Raw genomic sequence first — 21,333 nt, forward strand, 5'->3', positions numbered from 1 at the left:
ATAAACTAGAAAATTTAATAATTAAAAAAAGTGAATTAAAAAATTTTTTTTTTATAAAATTTCTATACATTTTTTGTATTCTTATTTTTAGAGTCGTTGTTGAAAAAAAAATCTTTTTTAATTATTTAACAACAATTGAAAGTTTTGATATGCAATTTATTCAAGATTTTTATCAAGCCATATAATTAAGAAACTAATTTGCTCTATACAATAGAACTATAAGAAATTTTGTTAATTTTTTTTCTTACGTTTATTTGTTTATTATGTATATTATTTGTTTTAACGTCTTTTCGCTTTTAAAAAAGTTTTTGCTATATTTGGCGTTTTTTCTCAATACATCAATATCTTCAATCAATAGGAAAATAAGAAAATAAATTGTTATTTATTTAAAAAAAATATTATTTAATTAATAAATTTTGTTAATGGTGGAATAAGTTAAGTAAAAGAATAACATAGTTTCTTTAATAAATGTATTTACCGCATTTGTTGCATGCTGAAATTGTTTCTTTTATATTGCCCAATTTCCAATGTTAATACGAATTACTAGAGATAATCAGCATAACGATTGCTCTGTTGCATTGATCTCCTGTGCATTGATAAAAACAGTAAAGTTTAACAAAGACATTTGAAAAACAAATGTAAAAATTATCTGTGTTTCTAGTGCAAGTTATAAAGTATTTCCTTAATATACTGAAAAAAGTCTCGAAAAATGTTTCTTTTATATTCTTATATTCGTAATATTCTTATCTACTTTTTTCCTTGGTTTTAATCCATAAGTAAAGTTATTAAATATGGGGTCCCACAGAGTTCTGTTCTAGGGCCTTTACTGTTTTTAATATATATTAACAATCTGCCTCTCTCTATAAATAATTTGGTTGTTCATCATTTCGCTGAAGACACTAATCTTCTATGCATAAATAAATCACTTGTGCAGCTTTGTAAAAAGTTAATTCAGATCTCCATCATTTGTGTCATTGGTTAAATAGTAACTGTATTTCTCTAAATATCAATAAAACTTAATTTATTATTTTTTACCCTCCAAAAAAATAAGATAATGTAAAAAATAGAATTAACAGTAAAAGACTTGTTCCATCTAAATACATAAAATACCTAGGGCTATTTCTTGACAAAACTATCATCATGGTTCTATCAACTAATTCAATTAAATAAAAAACTCTCACGTGCCAATAGTATGTTGCCATTAATACGACACTATGTTCCCCAACATATTCTAGTATCATATGCGGTAGTGGTGTAGTGGTAGAGCACTCGCTTTATAAGCGAGAGATTCTGAGTTCGATCCCCACCACGTCCTTGGTAGTACCGCGCTAAACTTGTTTCTCCGTGTAGCGGCCTTGTTTGTCAAGGTTCGTATTTTGGAGTTATAGAGTTGAGTGAGAGTTATAACCATAATTAAGTAGCCTCCTCGTCTGTAGTGACCTTCTTGGCCTTGGGGAGGTGAATTAACAAAAAAAATATATATATCAATTTATTATTCCTTGTTTTCCTCACATATAAGTTATTGTTGCACTAATTGGGGTCGAAAAGGTAGTTTTCTATTACATCCATAAGAATTATGACATTTTCTCCTTTATGATCTAATATCCAAAATAGGTTTTCTGAATTAAAATTTTAAAATTTCAAGATCTTGTAAAGCTTAATAATTGTCCCTTTGTGTTTGATTTTTTTTCAAAATAAACTACTAAATTCATTTAATAATTTTTTTATAAAAACAAGTGACACAAAAATTACACTAAAAATACTGAAAATTTTAATTCGCACAGCTCCTTTTTCAACACTATCAAATATGGCATGCTCTTTATAAATCAATTTCTCACTGGAACCAAATTATACCATTTATAAAAAAAAATGATTTTAACTAAATACCCTTTATTACCAACATTCTTCTTCTCAATCGAAACCAAATTAAGAAATTTTTTTATATATTTAATGAATATTAATTTTAGCTTTTATTACTATTGGTTTTTTTATATTATTATTTATAAAACTATTATTACTTTTATTTTATACCGTCTTTTTTTTTTTTTTTTTAACTCTACTACTATTATTACTATTATCATTAATTTATATTTGTTTTAGAAATCTTTTTAATATTATCTATAATGATAGTGATAGTGATTCCATTGTAGTAATAGTTTTATGGTTATTGTCCTAATTTTTGCTAATGTTATGTTTATTTTAATAATTTCTGTCATAGTTATAAACTTTACTATAATTATTTTTACCATATTTTTTATCATCAGTTATAATTTGGTTTCATTTGAGAAGAAGAATGTTGGTATATTTAGTAAAGTTATCATGTTATAGCTACTATTTGTAATGTTGTTTTATGCATATTTTTATTATTAATATTTTTATTTTATTATTATTGCAGTTATTAATATCATCTTTATTTACTAGTGCTTTATTTTCTTTTCTTTCCTTTTTTTTATTTTTTATTTATGTATTTTTTTCTCTTTATTTTAAATTCTTTCTATGTTTTATTTATAGCTTTTTTTTTTTTTTTTTGAATTTGTTTTTTTAAGGTGTCACTCCATTGACTAGTTTTTAACTATATGAGTGACACCTAACCTTATTTATGTGAGTTTATAATATACTATTGTAAATTTTTCATATTTTATGGTTAAATAAATGGATTGAAAAAAAAAAAAAAAAAATTATAATAATGTTTAGAATACATAACTTTAAAACTTTGAATTTTTCTGAAGATTTTTTCAAAGGTTTTAAATGACTTTTCTTAAATTATCTTTTAAAATTTTTAGTATTGTTTTTTTTTTTAGTTTGCTCTAGTTTAGTTTAGCTTAGTTCTTTCACCGCATTTTTAAAACTCTTGAATTGTCAGAATGTGAAAACAGCTGTGTTCAAGTTGTCTAAAAATAATATTTTATGCGTGGCCAAAGAAGACATGCGACTGTATGTACTTTCTGTAACAGCCTTTAGGTGCACATATCTGTAGTATTTTTTTAATGGCAGAATGATTTATGGTGATTAAAGCTGATTTATACTAGGTCTTCCACATAGTGGGTTTTATTATAAATTTATTATAAAGCACAATATTTCATTCAAGTAATAAAGTATTACAATTTAGGGTTCTTTTCACAGTCACAATAGTGATGCCATTTCAAAGAATTATGTTTTTTGCAACATAAAATATAGTTATCAAATATCAGTTTTAAAGTGAAAAATATTGTTGCATTTTTTGTCTTTTCTAAAAACAGTCTTTTATGTAAAGTTTATTGAAGTCAACATAAAGTTTATCATTAATTTACTTATTATTTACTTGTTAACTTAAATTAAAAAATATTTTAATTTCTCAATTTTTTTTTGTTTGAGGTTTTTTAAGTTCAATACTATATTTATATAATAATGCTTTTTTTCTTGTATTAGGGGTAGGCCCAAGATTAAATTCATTTTTAAATTTATATCAGAAAAACAAGTGATCGGGATAATTTTCTGTGAATTATATTTATAAAAAGGTTTTTGAGATGATATTTTGCTCCACATCAAGTATTTATATTTGTGTGCTGCTATAGTTACCATTAAAGTTATTCCTCACATTAACTTTTCAAAAGCTTGTGGTCTTGACAACATTATTGTTACAGTTTTACAAAAATGTGTTTTCGAGAACTCTCTTCTAACTCTCTAAACTAATTAAGAAGTGCTTAGCTAATTCTAGTTTTTAAAAACTTAATGATTGCTCTAGCTTCTCTAACTATCAGTCAATCACTTTTATTAGCAAAGTCTTTGAGTCTTCAATTACACAATATTACAAATTATTATGAAATTTTTGCCCATCATAAATTTTTTTGTGTTTATAAGTTAGTTTTCTCTGTTAATTCCAAAAATGCAAAAAAAAAATCTCTATTATTAACTGTTTTAAAGTTATAAAGCAACTAAGCGCCTATACAATGTTAATGCCTCGCAAAACTAAACAAAAAGGGAGGTTGTTAGTGCGCTTTTCTTGCAGGCTTGGATAATAAAAGTATAGTAGTTATATGACAGGGCTCCCACTCCTCCTTAAAAACCTTAAATATCCCTAAAAAATAAAAACCTCCTTAAATGTCCTTAAATAGCCTTTTAAAAAGTTAAAATTTGACTGCTCTCTCTTAATTTCCCCTTATTATTATTTTTTTGATCATCTTGGAAATTTTGATAGTACCCTTCACGATCTTATATAATATGGATTATACTTATTAATAAAGAAGAAAATATATAGTTCTTTGATAGTTTGCAAACCTTTTTTTTTATTATATATATATTTATATATATATAAAAAGTAATATATTAATTTATAATAATTTCTCGGTTTATATTTAAAATTTATTGAAAAAAATAAGATTCTATTTTTAATGTAATCATTTTCTCCATATTTCACCTTACTTTTTCTTTCAAAAAATTGATGTTCACGACCAAGCCTTAAATATTAGGAAAATATCTCTTTAAATCTTTTTAAAATCCTTACTTTTAGCCTCAGTTTTAATAGTGGGGCAGATATATATTATAGTCAAAAAAATACGTCATTAATAGTTACTTTAAGTACAAGTTTTTATGTTTCAGCATTAAAAATTTAAATAAAATCTTTTATAAAACCTATAAAAATAAAGACCAAAGTAACATGTTTTAAAAACATCTTAAGCTACTCTAAATACGTATGTAATAGTATTATATACATATTTGTACTGATGGTATAAGTTCTATTCTTCTTATAATGGCTATTAGAGGGTGTCAAATTTCTCATGATATGTTTTGCATGTAGATATTACAAAAATCAGGTTTTATATAAGATCGTGAAGGGTACTATCAGGAATAGTGTACACAAAATATTTTGGAATGCTCATCGGTGATCAGGACAAACTGTAGACTCCTTGTGGAACCTTGTGCTTGTGGATATGTAGAACCTGCCGAACCAGCTGGATGGTTATAAGGTAGAAGAAAGACAATGTCTTTTGCTGCTCCCAGAGTATGTAGAGAACCAAAGAACTATCATGATTACTGTTACTTTTGTATGATTAATATTACAAAGTATAGAAAAGCTTAAGGGAAACAAGCTCTTCAATATCTAGACATACAAGCATCTGTCCCATATGATGACAGCCTACCAGTACTGCAACCACCACAAGTTGTAAGTATACTTCTCACCAAGTATACTTACATTTTTACAAGTAAGTATACTGTCCAAAAGTCTTAAATTTAGTTTAATTAAGAAGTATTTACTATATATTTATTTTTTATGAAGTTATGAGCGCTACTGTTATTTATGTCTATGTTGAAGTTGCTATATGTTGTTTTTTCATTCTTACACTAGGTTGTTTAATCTGAGATTTAGGTCTTTCTAATTTAGGAGCTAAACTTTTTTTATCAAGGCTGATGGAATAGAATTTACTAGGTGAAAACTGCAGGACACTGTGTACTAGAAATGATATAAAGTAGTAACCAGACTAGTCTATGGATAGACTTACAACACAGACATAGACAATTCTGTATGTTGTAATGGACACAACAAATGTTTAATTTTTTGTCCTTGTTGTGTCTATCAAATTTTTGATGGTGTCCTAAGATTGCTCAGTTAAAAAATAATTTTCACTTCATAAGTCTACAAAGCATAATTTTTTGTCTATTTGGTGTCTATGATTTTGTCTAAATTTACTTGATTTCATAAAACCAGAAATATTGATTTTTGCCAATAAAATCTAAATTACCCAAAAAATCCCTTAGAAACAAAAAAACTCCTTGATCACATATTTTTAAAATAATTTTATTGAAGGTGATAAAGATTTTAGTGACTAAGGAAAATTTTTTAAATGATAAACTTACCTTCAACTTTTTTGAAGTAATCCCAAACTGGAGAGGGCATTTTAAAAATAAATTTTCACGCACATTCACTGAGAATTGAAAAACAACTGAACTGAGTAATTAATGAACTTCAATTGAGCACAAAATAGTCCATTTTGAGGTTTTTAAATAGACATTAACTTTTTAATCAACAGCACACGCTGGACAAAAAATTAAAAAATGAACTTCTGTTAGAAAAATTGTATTTTTAATTTTGTGCTCGTTTTCAGTTTTTGAAACGATGCTGCAGTGAAAATTTAATTACTCGTTATAAGTCCAAATTATATATTAAATAGATCTTCTATACCTCATTAAAAAATCGAGATTGTTCATTTAGTGTCCGTTTTTAAAATGATTGTCTAGAAAGACAAACATTTTTTATAGACAATTCATTTTTGATAGTTGTAATTAAAATTGTTGCAATTAGTGCTTTGTCGAAGTCTATTTTTGTCCTTTTATAATAAGTCCATTAGAGATTGTCTGTTTGCTAATATAAAGTGTGTGTTAAAATGTGGTCATTCCGGACTTATTGGTAAAATAAAAAGAATTCTGATGCATTTTGATTTATAAAGAATGAAAATAAGAGCTCCTAAAAAATTTTTGTTTAATTTTTTTTTTTTTTTTGTTATTTGGGAATTGTGTTAAAAAATATTTTTTTAAATTCTCATGCATTTTTTGAAAAAAAGTTAGGTAAAGTAGGGCTTCGAAGCTGCTTTGCCTAACCAACTCCAGAGCTGGAGCCAGAGCTGGAGCCAGAGCTATCTGGAGCTGGTGTATTTACAAGGAGCTGAGGCAGAGCTGTAGCTGAAATATTTCCAGGCGGAGCTGGCTAAGGAGCTGGCTCCTTTCTTTGATAATTTGGAAGATCAAGGTATGAGTATTATTCATAAGTATAATTTTATTTAGTTTTAATACATATTATGGATGGAAGAAAAATAACTTTTAAAAGTGAAATCAGCTTTTGAGGGATTTCATGATTATCCTATAAGGATACATAAATGTGCGGAGTAGTCACTTGTATGGCTTTCTCACAAGCAAGTTTAGAGAGGCATTTTTTCTGCACTTGAGTTTCTATCAAGCAATCTGTGTTCTTAACTTAAACCTGATATTTTATAAAATATATATATTTTTTTAACTTTTTTTTCTGGAGCCACTATGCAGCTGGAGCCAAAAGATCTAATAGAGCCAGAGCCGGAGCCTGGAGCTAATTTTTTCACCTTGGCTTCTAAGCCCTGATGCTAAGTATTTTTTGGGCAGCGGCTCACCTCATGTCTATCAGGAATCATTAGAAATTAAAAAAGTTTCAAAACAGGCTTAAAATGTCGGCAATGGTGTTAGCAAAAAACTTATTTTGGCCAAAAAACTGTAAAATTGAATTAATTAAAAAAAACTTAAACTTTAAATTTGATAAATTTAAAAATTTAATGAAGATGAAATTGTTTGAAATTTTTTTTTTTACTCTTGGTTCTTATGTGAATTACTTTATCAAAAAATTTTATTATTTTTTAATTTTTATACATTTTCGGAAGAAACACACAGAAAAGCATTTTTCAGATATGGTTTGCCTTGTGGCTATCAGTGACCTCTAGGAATTTCCAAAAAGCTCTAAAATAGGTTTAAAATGAGGGCGGTGGTGCCATCAAAGTAGTTATAAAGTGCAGTTTTAATAAAATAATAATATAAAATAAAATATATTTAAAGGGATCTCAAATCTCTGAGACATGCTGTGTTTATATTTACATGTTGTATTCAAGAGAATGATAGAAAAAAAAATGTTTAGGCTGATTTTTTTTGATTACAACAAAAGAATAAATGCATACCAAAAAAATACAAAAAAAACTATTTTATTTTAGTCGAAGCTTGCCTTCTCTGTTTTGTTGTAAGCCAATAAGTCAGCAATATATACATCACAATCTACAGACTTGATAATTTATTCAAGCGTGTTTTATTCCTAAGAGTTTCAGTACATGACGTCATTGATTTTTTTGAAAATTTTATGAATAATTTATCAAGTCTGTAGATTGCAGCATATATAATGCTGACTTTTTGGCCTACAGCAAAATGGAGAAGGCGAGCTTCGACTAAAATAAAAAAGTTAGTTTTTCTTGGTATGCATTTATTCTTTTGTTTTAATCAAAAAAATTTAGCTCAAACATTTTTTTTTATTATTCTCTTTAATATGAACACAAAATGTCTCAGAGTTTTAGGATCCCTTTAATTAGAAATTGTCCATAAATTATGCCACACTAAATTTATTTTTAAAAAAGAAGTAGGAGATCTTAAGATCTTTCAGGCAGCAATTTTCATTAATACTTAAGAGCTATTTTAATTTTTTATTTAATTTAAGGCTCTGCCAAGGAAAACTATTGATCTTTTTTGTTTTGTTTATTAACAAAATATAGCATTGTGTAATTTATGAACAATCTCTAAACCAAAAAAATAATTTTTTTCTTGAAAATTTTTTTTTTTAAATGGGCTCTCTTTTGGGTCGTTTATAAATCAAACCCTGCGTTCAAAGTTTTTTTTTTTACCAACAGATCCAAAACAAATGCATTTTAGTTAACTAAAAAATTAAAAAGTTATCTATTTTACTCAACATGTGAATTTATAATGCTGCACATTCTACTATGACTTGTGTAATGATCTATGTTTTTGTAAAGATGTGACTGGTTTATTTATTTCTCATAGACTCAAGCATGATTCTGCACAATGTGACTGTTCATAGAACAGTCTCAAAGCAGTGTTTCTTCACAATGGAAGTTATTCATTTTTGCTCTTGCACACTTAGTACAGAAGAAAGAAAACTATGATAATGTCCACAAACTTCTTGACAAATTGAATTATTCTGAATTCAAGTGGGTCAGGTGAATTCAGATGAGTTGTTTGTAGTGATTTCAAGACACTTGCTTTCTTGCTTGGTTTGCAAGGTAGATACACAAAGTATTTATGTTTCTTTTGCTTATAGGACTAAGGATGATTATTACAAGAAAGTTCATCCGCCCCCATGAATGGAACTGAAGTTAGGATTGTTTAATGTTTGCAAAGCAACCTTGTAGATTCCAACAAAGTCTTATTGCCCCCACTTTATACCAAACTAGAAATGGTAAAACAGTTTGAAAAAGCCTTAGATTTTGGGCTCATAGCTTTTTAAGTTTGTCTCATGTTTCCAAATCTGAGACAAAAATCAAAGAAGGCATCCATAAAGTACGTATACTCCTCCTCCTCTGTGTATACACCTGTATGTTTTCAACCCTCTTCCTTCCCTCCCTCCTCTGCATACGCATGCAATATTTATTACGAAAAAAAACATAACAGTGGTTTTTTTAAACTCATGATTCACTTCAATGTTTTTGTTCAAAAAAAAAGAAATCAAATTTTTGGAGAGTTAGAGAATGAGAGATAGTCAAACTGCCTATGTATTCGCTTTCTTTAACACCCACCCTTCTTGTATGCGTTTGTAAGTTTATGAATCACCCCTTTTTCCTATACTTCTGTGCTTTCTTTATGGAAGACTTTAAATGTTGTATATCTGCTGGACCACAAATAACAGCAATATTGAAGTCAGAGAAACTCAAAAAAGCAAAAGTTGAAAAAGAAGGTTGTTGTGCATTTTATGATGTAGTTAGTGGATTTCTAGGAAATCCTAAAGACCCTAATTCAAACAACTTGTTGCAAATCTTATTGAAAAGTTCAAAAAACTGGGTTTGGTGTATGTTCATAAAATTGCATGTTGAATTCACACATAGATTTCTTCTACAAAAACATGATTTTAGTGGTGGCATGGTGAGAGATTTCATCAAGACATTGTAAAAAAAGTAGATATCAGGGGTGATAGAATACTTCTATGATGGAAAGTTATTTATGATTTCTAATCAGAAAAGATAAAAGTATTCACTAAAAAAAATCTCAATCATCAAATTATTTCAAATTTTTAGAAAAAAGTTTATAGTAAAAAATTGTATTGTAACTGTAGATTTAAAAATATTTATAGTAAAGAATTGTAATGTTTCTTATTGTTTTCATTAATGTTGTATTTTTTAAATACTTTTCAATATGGGGTCGTCCATAAAGTATGTACGTCAATATTTTGAAATTTAACCCCACCCTCCCCCATGCTGCCATGTATACTTTTAAGTCCCCACCTCCTTTAAAAAGTACGTTTGTTTTTCAAACACCCTCTCCTCCTCCCCAACTTTTTTTCTTCATTAAAAAGTTTATTGAAAAAAAAAGGTTGAGGAGTTACCTTATACAAACCCAAAGCCCTTTGTTTGTGGCTCAGGATCCCAATTTTAAAAAATATCTTCAAATATATACAAATATCAATTTTAATAAAGTTAAATTAAGGCATATCAACATGTTCTCTTGGCTGAGAGGTCAAGATTATAGACTTTAAAAGCGGAGACCGGAGTTCGATTCCCAGTCAAGACTTTAATGTTTTTTTTTTTTGTTTTAAACGATGAATCAAATAAAAATAAACTACACTTAAGGCGGATGTTTTTTCAGGCAGTATATAAGGGGTGGCATGTGTGCACAAACGCCACCCTTTTACAATTATAAAAGTTATGATCATGCAAAATTTACACCAATTTACAATTACATTTTTTTTTGGGGGGGGGGGTATTCCAAAATTTGCATGGTTGTAACTTTTGCTATTTACAAAATTTTTCTATGAAATTTAAAATCTGTCAATAAATTTAGTTTTAGATAGTAAAGTTGAAAATTTTACTACGTTAATGCTTGCCCCTCTGCCCAAACATGAGTCCTCTCATGTTTGGGCAGAGGGGCAAGCATTTTAGGGATTTTTTGTTCCCAGGCTTCCGCCATCCCAATTTTCTGCAAGGCCTCTTCATTTGGCATAGATATAAACATACTTAAGTTTGGAGTTTGCACAATATGTGAAAGTGTCCTATCTGGAACATCAAAAAATCCTGCGGGCGCCCATGAAGGAAACTCTACTCCCTTTACCATACATGTTTTTATGTTGGCAGATCTTTAGTCAGAATTTTAACTTTTCTATTGATTAGCTGGTTAATTGTGATAAATTAGAAAATCCAGGGTTCAATTTAAAAGTATGAACTTTTAAATTGAACCCTCGCCCCATACGCTTTCGTACGCTTTTTGAAGACCTCCCCTCTCCCTCCTATGAGCGTACGTATTTTATGGACGACCCCTATATGAAAAAGTGCTGTATGCTATGTAATTATCCTTACAATATTAGAATAGATTGATACAATATACTTTGAAAATTTATGCTTAAATCAAGAAAATATGAAATTAACCATAACTAAAAAACTCATAATACGTCAAAACAAGTATGATTTTTGAATTCGGATGAAAAATGTTTTGATAAAATCTATTAAATATATTAACTTTAATTAAAATTCATGTTATATTTTATACATAAATCATCATTATCATTTTTTTTTATCTAATAAACTCACACCATACATTTAGCCGATCATCATCTTCTATGTTCTTTCCAAATGAGGGGCATCATCAATTTTTAATTGTCCATGTTTCAATGCCATACAGCATAACACTCTAGATGCATGTGATGTATAAGTTTTCTTTATTGATTTTTTTTTTTTTTTGCTCTCTATATATATTCAAAGAATAATCTCAACTTAGACGTTGAGATTATTCTTTGAACCTAACCCAGACACATTTTTTTCTTGATACTTCTTCTGCTACACTAGCTAATCCAACTGTATCTCCAACATAACAAAACTTACAAACACACTATCTTTCCAGCGCAATTTGTTTTAATCTAATTTATGACTCTTTATATTTACCAAAAATACGATTTATACAATCAAAACCAACAATATTAAGAACTCCATATTTTTCACTACATCTTATGTGAGCACACTGTTTACAAATTCTACCAAAAATATAGTTTTCAGATGTTTAAAAAGATATATACTTTTTTTAAAATTTATAAAAAGATTAAAAAACATTGAAAAACATTAAAAATGAAAAAAATAAAAATAACCTAATAACAATAAAAAAATTTATACAGGATTGATATTTTCAAGTAATATATAAGAATAGCTATTAATCAGGTTCCTGTAAAATATAATAGGATAAATAGAAACAAAAACAAAATGTTTGATTGTAAAATGGTATTTTACATTTCAAAGATGGTATAATGTAAAATGCAAGAAACAGATAAAAATATTAGAAAATATTTAAGATAAATAATAAAAAATAAGTGGTAATTATTAATAAAGTAAAATTATTTAAAATTAGCTTTAAAATTATTAAAATAATCATTTAAAGAAAGAATTTTATTTTCAAAATAAAATTTCATTATTACTATTAATAGTAAGATAACACTTCCTTTTTTTTTTTTTTTTTTTTTTTTTTTTTTTTTTTTTTTTTTTTGCAGAATGCTTGTAACAAAACTCTTCTTATAATTCAAATATGGTAGTGAAGTTTATTTAAGAATAGTATAATTAAAATTTATTGTGTTGGTTGTGTGTGGCCATTATGTACGGTTTTCTTAAGTTTCTTTTTTATTTAGAATTCCATTATTATCAATAATTCTAATTAATCAGTCCAAGGAGTCCACCTTTTTTCACCTTTAAATCTGAAGTCTCAAAAAGTTCATAGAACTTAAGGTCATAGGGAGGGAGCATTTCTGCTCCCTCCCTATGTATATATGTTTGTACTGTGCAAGCTTTGTTTGAGGTAAAAACAATATTCTAATTAATTTTATTTAGGATCAGTTCAGCTATTGGCAAATGTGCCACTATGCCCAAATTGAACCACTGCTGCTGAGTCAGTACTGAAGTCGTGCAGAAACCACACTTGGTATCTAGATCCTTTCTTGGTAGTAATGGTTTTGGTTTCCAAGGACAGTAATATCTTTTTGCAGATTTAGGAGATGGCTAAGGTTCTGTTTTCACAGAAAGAAAGCCACTCGAAAGAGATAGAGTAATGGCTGGGATGTCTCCCTCATTAACCAATTTTATCAAGAAAGAGAGTTGGAATGTTCAATATTCTAGGCCTTACCATGAGTGTATTTTGATGAAACTACGGCATCAGTTTTGGTATAAGTTTCCTAGATAAATTAAGTTCCAGGAATTTATAAACTCCATTGATGTTGTTAATGATTGCTCTGAGCAGACTGTCAAGCTTATCCAACAGAATGTGGGGAAGGCAGAGAGTGAAGACAAACTCCAACATCTCCTCCAGGTCAAGAGATTGGAAGAAACCAGGTCAAGAATGCTCGGAAGAAACCAGTTTGAAAAGCCAAAGCATCATACAACGAATCTGCTAACTCTGTGCCTTCAATTTTAAAATCCTCTACTAATAAAGAAATTGAAGTTTCTGTTCTTTAGAACTGTTCTGCTCTGTGTATATCATAGATTTTTTTCAAAAGAAATTAAGGAGATAATGATCTTAATCCATTATATATTTTATTTTATTTGTCAAAAAAAGTAAAAATAAAAAAATTTCACAAAAAGTTCCATACTTTGCTGACACATTATTATTTAAGGATATTTTTTGTAATGTAAATATTTGTTAATATGTCATAACATAGACTTTCATAAGCATTTTAAATTAACAATGAACAATATTGGATAATATTTACAAGCCCTGCAAGTAAGCCAAAAATGGGTAAAAACAGGCAAATATTAAATTCAGGAGTGCCTGTGGCGCCCGTTTTTAGCAACCATTAACAAAATAAATTTTTTTTTTATATCAATAATACAATAGCTGTTTAAAGTAATTTATTTACTGTTAAAGTTAATTATATTAATTTGAAATCATTCAATTATATATTTTATTATATATTTGTAATTAAATAAATAGTTATTTACTTCATGAAGTTAAATTTTCAAAATGATGTTAAAATGTTTCACCAAATGAAGATGTCTAAAATTATTGATTGATTACTTAAAGTGCTTCAAAACAATTTGATTTTGTTATTATAATTAACCACAAATTAGGAATTACAGCGTTATGGAATCATTAAATCAGAGAAATTTAAACATTTTTGATTCAAGCTGTGATTTATACTTATGACAGCCTGATACACAGTGTATCATAAGATACACATAGTGGCAGTGTGAGCAAAGAATTTTTTTCCAATTTTGCAATTAATGTTTCTTGTTGTTCTTTTTTTGATTTGTCTCTATATAAATTTAGATTCAATGAAAAATTTTAATAAAAAATTAACTGATGACACAAATTGAAATTTGACTTTAAATTAATAAAAATTTGTATACTTGCTATATGTAACCTTCAGGGGTATGTAACCCTTAAAGGTATGCTACTCTCCACAATATACAAGTCTCCAAAATTTGCATGTCTCCATATTAAGCAACCCTTGAAATCTGCATGAGCAGTGATGGGTCATTTTATTCCAACCTTAGCATCTCAATATTATGTATATTATCTTTTTTGATAAATTTTCCAGTCAGTTATGCTTATTTACTATTGTTTCACCTTTCCTGGAATAAAAATCAGCTTCATGTCGAAACATGAAATATCAAGTTTTGACCATGATCAATTGAATAAGAATAAAACATGAAGCAATTTTTTATAAGTTTTTATAATTGTTTATGTGACCTAAACTTTGCCATTAATAAAAATTATACATCACATATATTTTGACTTTTTAATTGTAAATTACCAGTAGGAAATTGCACCTAACTGTGATCTTTTTACCTGCTGTTATTTCAAGTTTTGTAAAAGCAAGTAGTACCCTTTTCAAGTTGCTCATTATCAATATCCTTGCTGTAGAACTTGTGGTTACCTAATATAGTTCCACAGAGATATTTAAATTTAGATAGGGTTCAAATTATGAGCAATCGCTTGTGTAATTGGTTAAAATGTATATGGCTTTGGTATAATGTATATGTTTAATTGGTATAATGTGTATGTTTAAAAATGGAATCATCAATTCTACTGGTTTTACTTTTAATTACTTTGAAAGCTTGAAAATATTTCGCTGTGTTTTTTTAAACTTATTTTGCCTAACAATATCACGACATATAATAATATAATATATGACAATAATAAATAAAAATAAGAAAATAAATTTATAGAAAAATGAGTAAATTGTTTTATAATATTAGTACAATTATATAATTTTATAATATTAGTTTATACAACAATTATTTTAGTTGTTAAAGTAAAAAAATTTTAAGAATCTTTAATAACTTTTGGATGATGAAGTTGCTCTATTTACTCTTTAGAATCGGAGGTACTAGCGCTGCTATTATAACATGCCCTCTTGAAGTTGTTAAAACAAGATTGCAGGTAATTTTAAAGTATCTAAAGATAGAAATATAAATATATAAAATATACTTGATACAATTAAACAAAAAAATAAACTAAATTTTATTTTGTTATAAATAAAGAAAGTAAAAAATAGTTTCTATTTTATTTTGAGTGAGCTTGATATATGTCAAAAGTATTGTTTTACTCTGTTTCAAAAGTTACTTTTGGGCGTAAGATTAGAATGGGGAATGATTATTATCATAGATTGATGCATTGCCTAACTAAAATACATAGCCTTACATTCTGCATTTTTGTTGAAAATATACAAGGCCAATATACGCAAAGCAGTTAGTGCAATATGGTTAACAAATATGTTGTCAATCTATTTATTCAGGTAATCAATCAACTCCTGTATTTTCTTTTCCAACAAGCGAAGATCTAGAAAAAAATGATTTGATTTGTGAACGGAAAAAACTGGCAACCAACTTCCTCATCTGTAATCTATGTAAATTTGACAATAAACTTAAAAAGAAGGGTAAACAAAGTAAAAGATTTTGTTTGATTAAAACCTTAAAACTAGTTAATTCCTCCAGATTCTATGGAATTCTTTACTACCTACAATTTTACTATCACAAAGATCTACTAAAAAAAGGGTTTTTCAAGAAGATAAATATCAATCATTTTTAATAAACGATTCTTTTCTTAATTTATTATAAATCAATGAGATAGACAGCTCTCCAGGATATATCTTCTGATGATTATAATGTTTTTTATAAACTTGAATAATGATTGTTTGCCAGAAGTTAAAGAATGTATTAAGATTGATAAAAACTTGTGAAAATGTATATAAAGGGTTTTCCTCTATCTTTCCCCCAGTGATTCATGGGAAATATTGTAAACTTAGTAAAATAAGTATGCTTGAAAACCTTCATCCTTAAAAGACAAGCAAAAAATTTTGGTTGTTTAGATGAGTTTAAAAAACATAAATTTCAAAAAAGACAAGTTTATCCTGCTAATATTATCCAATATGCTTTGCTGCTACGTTATATATCACTTTAATTTTATAAAATTCTTCTGGAAATATTTCCCTTCACTTTTAAAGTGTTTCTCTTTTAAACAAGATAAAAGAAGGTAAAATTGATTAATAAAAATTGCAAAATTATTGATGGAAAATACAAGTTTATTATTAAAGGATATTATTTTTTTATTTTATGAAATGCACTTACAAAAGTGTGCAGAGTATTGTGGAGGAGAATTTATTGGCACCAATGATAAGAATGAACTTTATTGAAGTTTTATATGTTTTATGATTATATAGTTAAAAGAAAATGTACCATGCATTATAAAAGTCTCACCAATCACCAAAATCATCAATGATTGGTTAAAAAATAAAATTTTGAACTGCTTAAATATTTTCAATAAGAGTGGTTTTAGAGTAAGATCTATTGTATGTGATAACCATGGTAACCATGCTACTAATGTTTCAACCTACTCCAAGTTTGTTAAGTTACATGATCATGTTCAAAGTTTGTTTAAAAATTTTCAACCACAAAAACTTTATTTGTTTGTGATACTGTACACCTGATAAAAAATGTTAAAATAATTTGTTTAATAGAAAAATATTTGTTTTTCCTGCATCCAATTTTTTTTTTTCGATGATTTTTTTATTTGATGATTCTATTTTAAATCCAGCAATATTTCCTTGAAACTGTTGCACAATGTTCACAAAAATGATGAAAATTTAGGTACAAGTTTAAGAAAAATTAAAAGCAGCTGCTAAAAGCTAGCCAATGACTAGCCACTATTAACATGTTGGAAAGTTGGCTGCCAATAATGGCCCACTAAGCAACCAATGAGCAAAACTCTAATGAACCGCTCAAAATGCCTATATAGCTTCACTGCAAATCCACTAAAAGAATGTTTGCTGGGTAATATAAGACCTCTTAAAGGATGGCTTTATTTTAACTGCTCGTTTCCAAAGTGACTCTATTAAAAGATGTATTAAAAATTTTGTATTTGCAGTAATTATACAATAGATATACAAGATACACATTATTTAGATATTTTATTAAGAGGTGGCCTACATAATCAACAAGATGAGCTGATCATCTTGTTGATTATGTGTGTCATGCTTTTGTGTATATCAATTTTGTTTTTGATATTATCAATAGTTCAAAACTGCAAGACAGAAAAGCAGCTAAACTTTTTCTCAATATTGCAATGAACCATGAAGCGTTGTTATGTTTCACCCACTGAATTATGGGTCAAGATCTTGTTAATCACACTATTTCAAACACACTTCTACAATCATCTAAAAATTATTACTGATGTTCATAAATGCAATCGAGTTTCTTAGAGGAATGAGGAACAAGGAGTGAAATAATTTTTAATACGTATTTTTTAATTTGTGTAATTTGTAACACTAATTTTGCATTTAATTTTATTTTACTTGTTTTATGTTTTTTTTTCTGTTTTCATTTATGATATCGTTCAAGTTCCAATTTGCTTTGCAATTACAACTATTTTTTGTTTTATCTACCAATTTCCATTTTCTGATTTTGTGAATTTACATATATAATAAATAAACATGAATGAAGAACATGAAAAATATAAGCGTAAATATAAATAGCCTTCTATTTCTTCAGCTAAAATGCAGAATGTTAGGCCATGTATTTTAAGTAGGCAATAATAATTCATGGATTCACAAATTAGCATTGAATAATGATTATGATAAAATGATGGACTAGTTAATATTAATACATTTTATTTTAGTTTTTATTTATGCTTTTTATATTAATGCTTTTTCAAAATAATATTTTACTTAAAAATAATAAAATTTTCATCAGTCTTCAGGTGAGGTGTTTAAACCAATAACAAGGCAAATAACAAGTGTGTCAACTATTACACGAATTCAGCCAGAACAACGTATTAAACCAAATGGCATACTTGGATGTATGAGGTAAATATAAATGATTTGAGTATTTTTTGATTGTTTTTTGTTATTATATTTTAAATTATTGTTTTTAAGAAATCAAACTCATTTTGAAATATTTTACAATTTTGCTCTATAACTACAGGTTTGCTTGTTTAATCTTTTAAAAAATATATATATATATATACATATTTGCATATTTGCTTAAAAAACAAAATTGTCTTTAAAAAAGAAAAAAAAATGTATCAAACAAATCTGTAGCCTTTAAAAAAATAAAACTTTTTAAATAGTTTGTATAGCTTTCATTTGTTTGAGGTTTTTGACAATCTATTTATTAGGTCATAACCATCAAATTTTGAAAATCTATTTGTTAAGTCTAACTGTTAGATTGTTTATTAACTAGGTCAATAGTATGCAATTCACCATGTTGTTAGTGTTGACAAAGTTTGAAAGCAAACTTTTTTTAACACTTGCAACACGGTGAATTAAGACTAATGAAAATTTTAATTCATACACACCAAACTTTATAAATTTGTTCCCATATTTTATTGATTAACACAAATCAATCAAAAGAAGTCTGATTGAGTCAATAACATTGAATATTAGTGAAAATTTTTAAATTTATTATATTCAAGTTTTTTTATTCTTTTTCTTTTTTTTCTGAATTAAGGAATTAAGAATTAAGTCTGGATTAAGTCATTTTAAAAATTGAAGTAAATTATAATAATAATGACAACCTATATTGCAAAAGTATCCCTGCATATATATATATATATATATATATATATATATATATATATATATATATATATATATATATATATATATATATATATATATATATATATATATATATATATATGAGGAGGCTGAATAAGTGCGAATTTCATAACTGCGAATCTGCATAAGTGCGAAGCAGTTGCAAAGACTGGCATAAGTGCGAACTGGCATAAGTGCGCCGAAACAATTTGCAAACATTGGCATAAGTGCGAACTGTCATAAGTGCGAACTGGCATATGTGCGAATCAATTGCAAAAACTGGCATAAGTGCGAACTGGCACAAGCGCGAACTGGCATAAGTGCGCCAAAAGAATTTGCAAACATTGGCATAAGTGCGAACTGGCATAAGTGCGAACTAGCATATGTGCAAATCAATTGCAAAAACTGGCATAAGTGCGAACTGGCACAAGCGCGAACTGGCATAAGTGCGCCGAAAGAATTTGCAAACATTGGCATAAGTGCGAATTGGCATTTCTACTTTATAGAAACCAATAAACATGTATAATTAAAATTTGTCTACTGTGTATTTGACAATAAGTATTTAATATTTAGTTTTTCTATGCTATGGCATAATAAGTTTATGTACTACTAATAGGAAAAAAATTAAGGCTTTTAGGTTAGAGGAACAATCGTTTTTTAAGCCTGGAGTTCTTAGGTATAATGGCGGCAAGGACTCCGGGACTCCAGGACTCCAGGCTTGAAAACAATAAGTTTCAAGTCATTAAATAATAAGTCAACAAACATGTTTAGAGCTTCTGGACACTACAGACTTGAAAAAAGTAGAGATATAAAGATATACATAGTGCGAACTGGCGTAAGTGCGAATTGGCATAAGTGCGAACTTGCCAATTCGCCACTTATGCCAATGTTTGCAAATTCTTTTGGAGCACTTATGACCGTTCGCTCTTGTGCCAGTTCGCACTTATGCCAGTTTTTGCAATTGGTTCGCACTTATGCCAGTTTGCACTTATGCCAGTTCGCACTTATGCCAATGTTTGCAAATTCTTTCGGCGCACTTATGCCAGTTCGCGCTTGTGCCAGTTCGCACTTATGCCAGTTTTTGCAAGTGATTCGCACTTATGCCAGTTAGCGCTTGTGGCAGTTCGCACTTATGCCAGATTCGCAGTTATGAAATTCGCACTTATTCAGTCGCCCCATATATATATATATATATATATATATATATATATATATATATATATATATATATATATATATATATATATATATATATATATATATATATATATATATATATATATATTATATATATATATATATATATATATATATATATATATATATATATATATATATATATATATATATATATATATATATATATATATATTAGGAATGTACCAGAATTCTGTTCTGGCCGGAATTTGTGACTTTTAATTCATTCTCTTTCTGACATGTTTTTTATATTCCCATGACATATTTTTTTTTTACTTTTTTACTACTATTTTTAACATATTTATATAATTTTTTTAATTTTTATTTTCTATTTTTATTTATATATGTTTAAATTTATTATTTTCTTTATAAAAATATGTTTTTTATATTTATTTTTGTTATTTTTATTTATTATATTTTATATTTCTTTTTTTTTTCATCTATTTACAAAAACAATTAATTGCAGTAATATAACCATATTTAAACCTTACCATAACCCTAACCCTAAGCCTTGATGCTGACCCAAACCAAACCCTCAGTCGATGTAGCAGCATTATGTTGCGAGTCAGGTTATTTGATAGTCGTGTATGTACTTTTTGCTCTCTATAAAATTTGCTTACAGGGACATTTTTTTTACAAGAAAACAATGCTTATGGGGACAAAAAATTAGCAGGTACACAAAAATTTCTTTAATAATGCTAATGCCCCTGTAAGTATTTGTTTTTTTGTAAAATCTGTCCCCGTAAGTAATACTATAGGTGTCTGTATATCTTTATATCTCTACTTTTTTCAAGTCTGTAGTGTCCAGAAGCTCTAAACATGTTTGTTGACTTATTATTTAATGACTTGAAACTTATTGTTTTCAAGCCTGGAGTCCTGGAGTCCCGGAGTCCTTGCCGCCATTATACCTAAGAACTCCAGGCTTAAAAAACGATTGTTCCTCTAACCTAAAAGCCTTAATTTTTTTCCTATTAGTAGTACATAAACTTATTTATATTTTCAGAGCTCCTGGATACCAAAAACTAGAATAAAGTAATCTTTTTGTGACTTTCAAATCTGGAGTCCTTTTCGGGACTCCGCATCCCTGCTATATATATATATATATATATATATATATATATATATATATATATATATATATATATATATATATATATATATATATCAGGCCTTGTTAAGAAGCGCTACGCAGCTCGCATTTTGCTTGCGAAAAGGCGATTTGCCTACGCGTTCAGCAGTTTTGCGCTACGCAAAAACTTATATCTTTTAGAATATTTAAATTATTTTTTGATTACCGTTAACGTGACGTTTATTCAGAAGAAATAAAGTCGTAAGTAAAAGCATTTAACCGCAATTGTAAA

At 27.6% G+C, this 21,333-nt stretch overlaps 1 protein-coding gene across 1 annotated transcript in view; it reads left to right on the forward strand.

Moving 5' to 3' along the window:
• The window catches only part of LOC101241040 (solute carrier family 25 member 36-A), a 55,382-nt gene that overhangs the window by 6,532 nt on the left and 27,517 nt on the right, over nucleotides 1-21,333 (forward strand). The window contains exons 2-3 of the mRNA XM_065812683.1: nucleotides 15,060-15,123; nucleotides 17,931-18,043. Of these exons, the coding sequence (XP_065668755.1) occupies nucleotides 15,060-15,123; nucleotides 17,931-18,043 (177 nt within the window). The remainder of the gene's footprint in view (nucleotides 1-15,059; nucleotides 15,124-17,930; nucleotides 18,044-21,333) is intronic.

This window comes from Hydra vulgaris, chromosome 12 (assembly GCF_038396675.1).
Source record: "Hydra vulgaris chromosome 12, alternate assembly HydraT2T_AEP".
NCBI classification, from domain to species: domain Eukaryota; kingdom Metazoa; phylum Cnidaria; class Hydrozoa; order Anthoathecata; family Hydridae; genus Hydra; species Hydra vulgaris.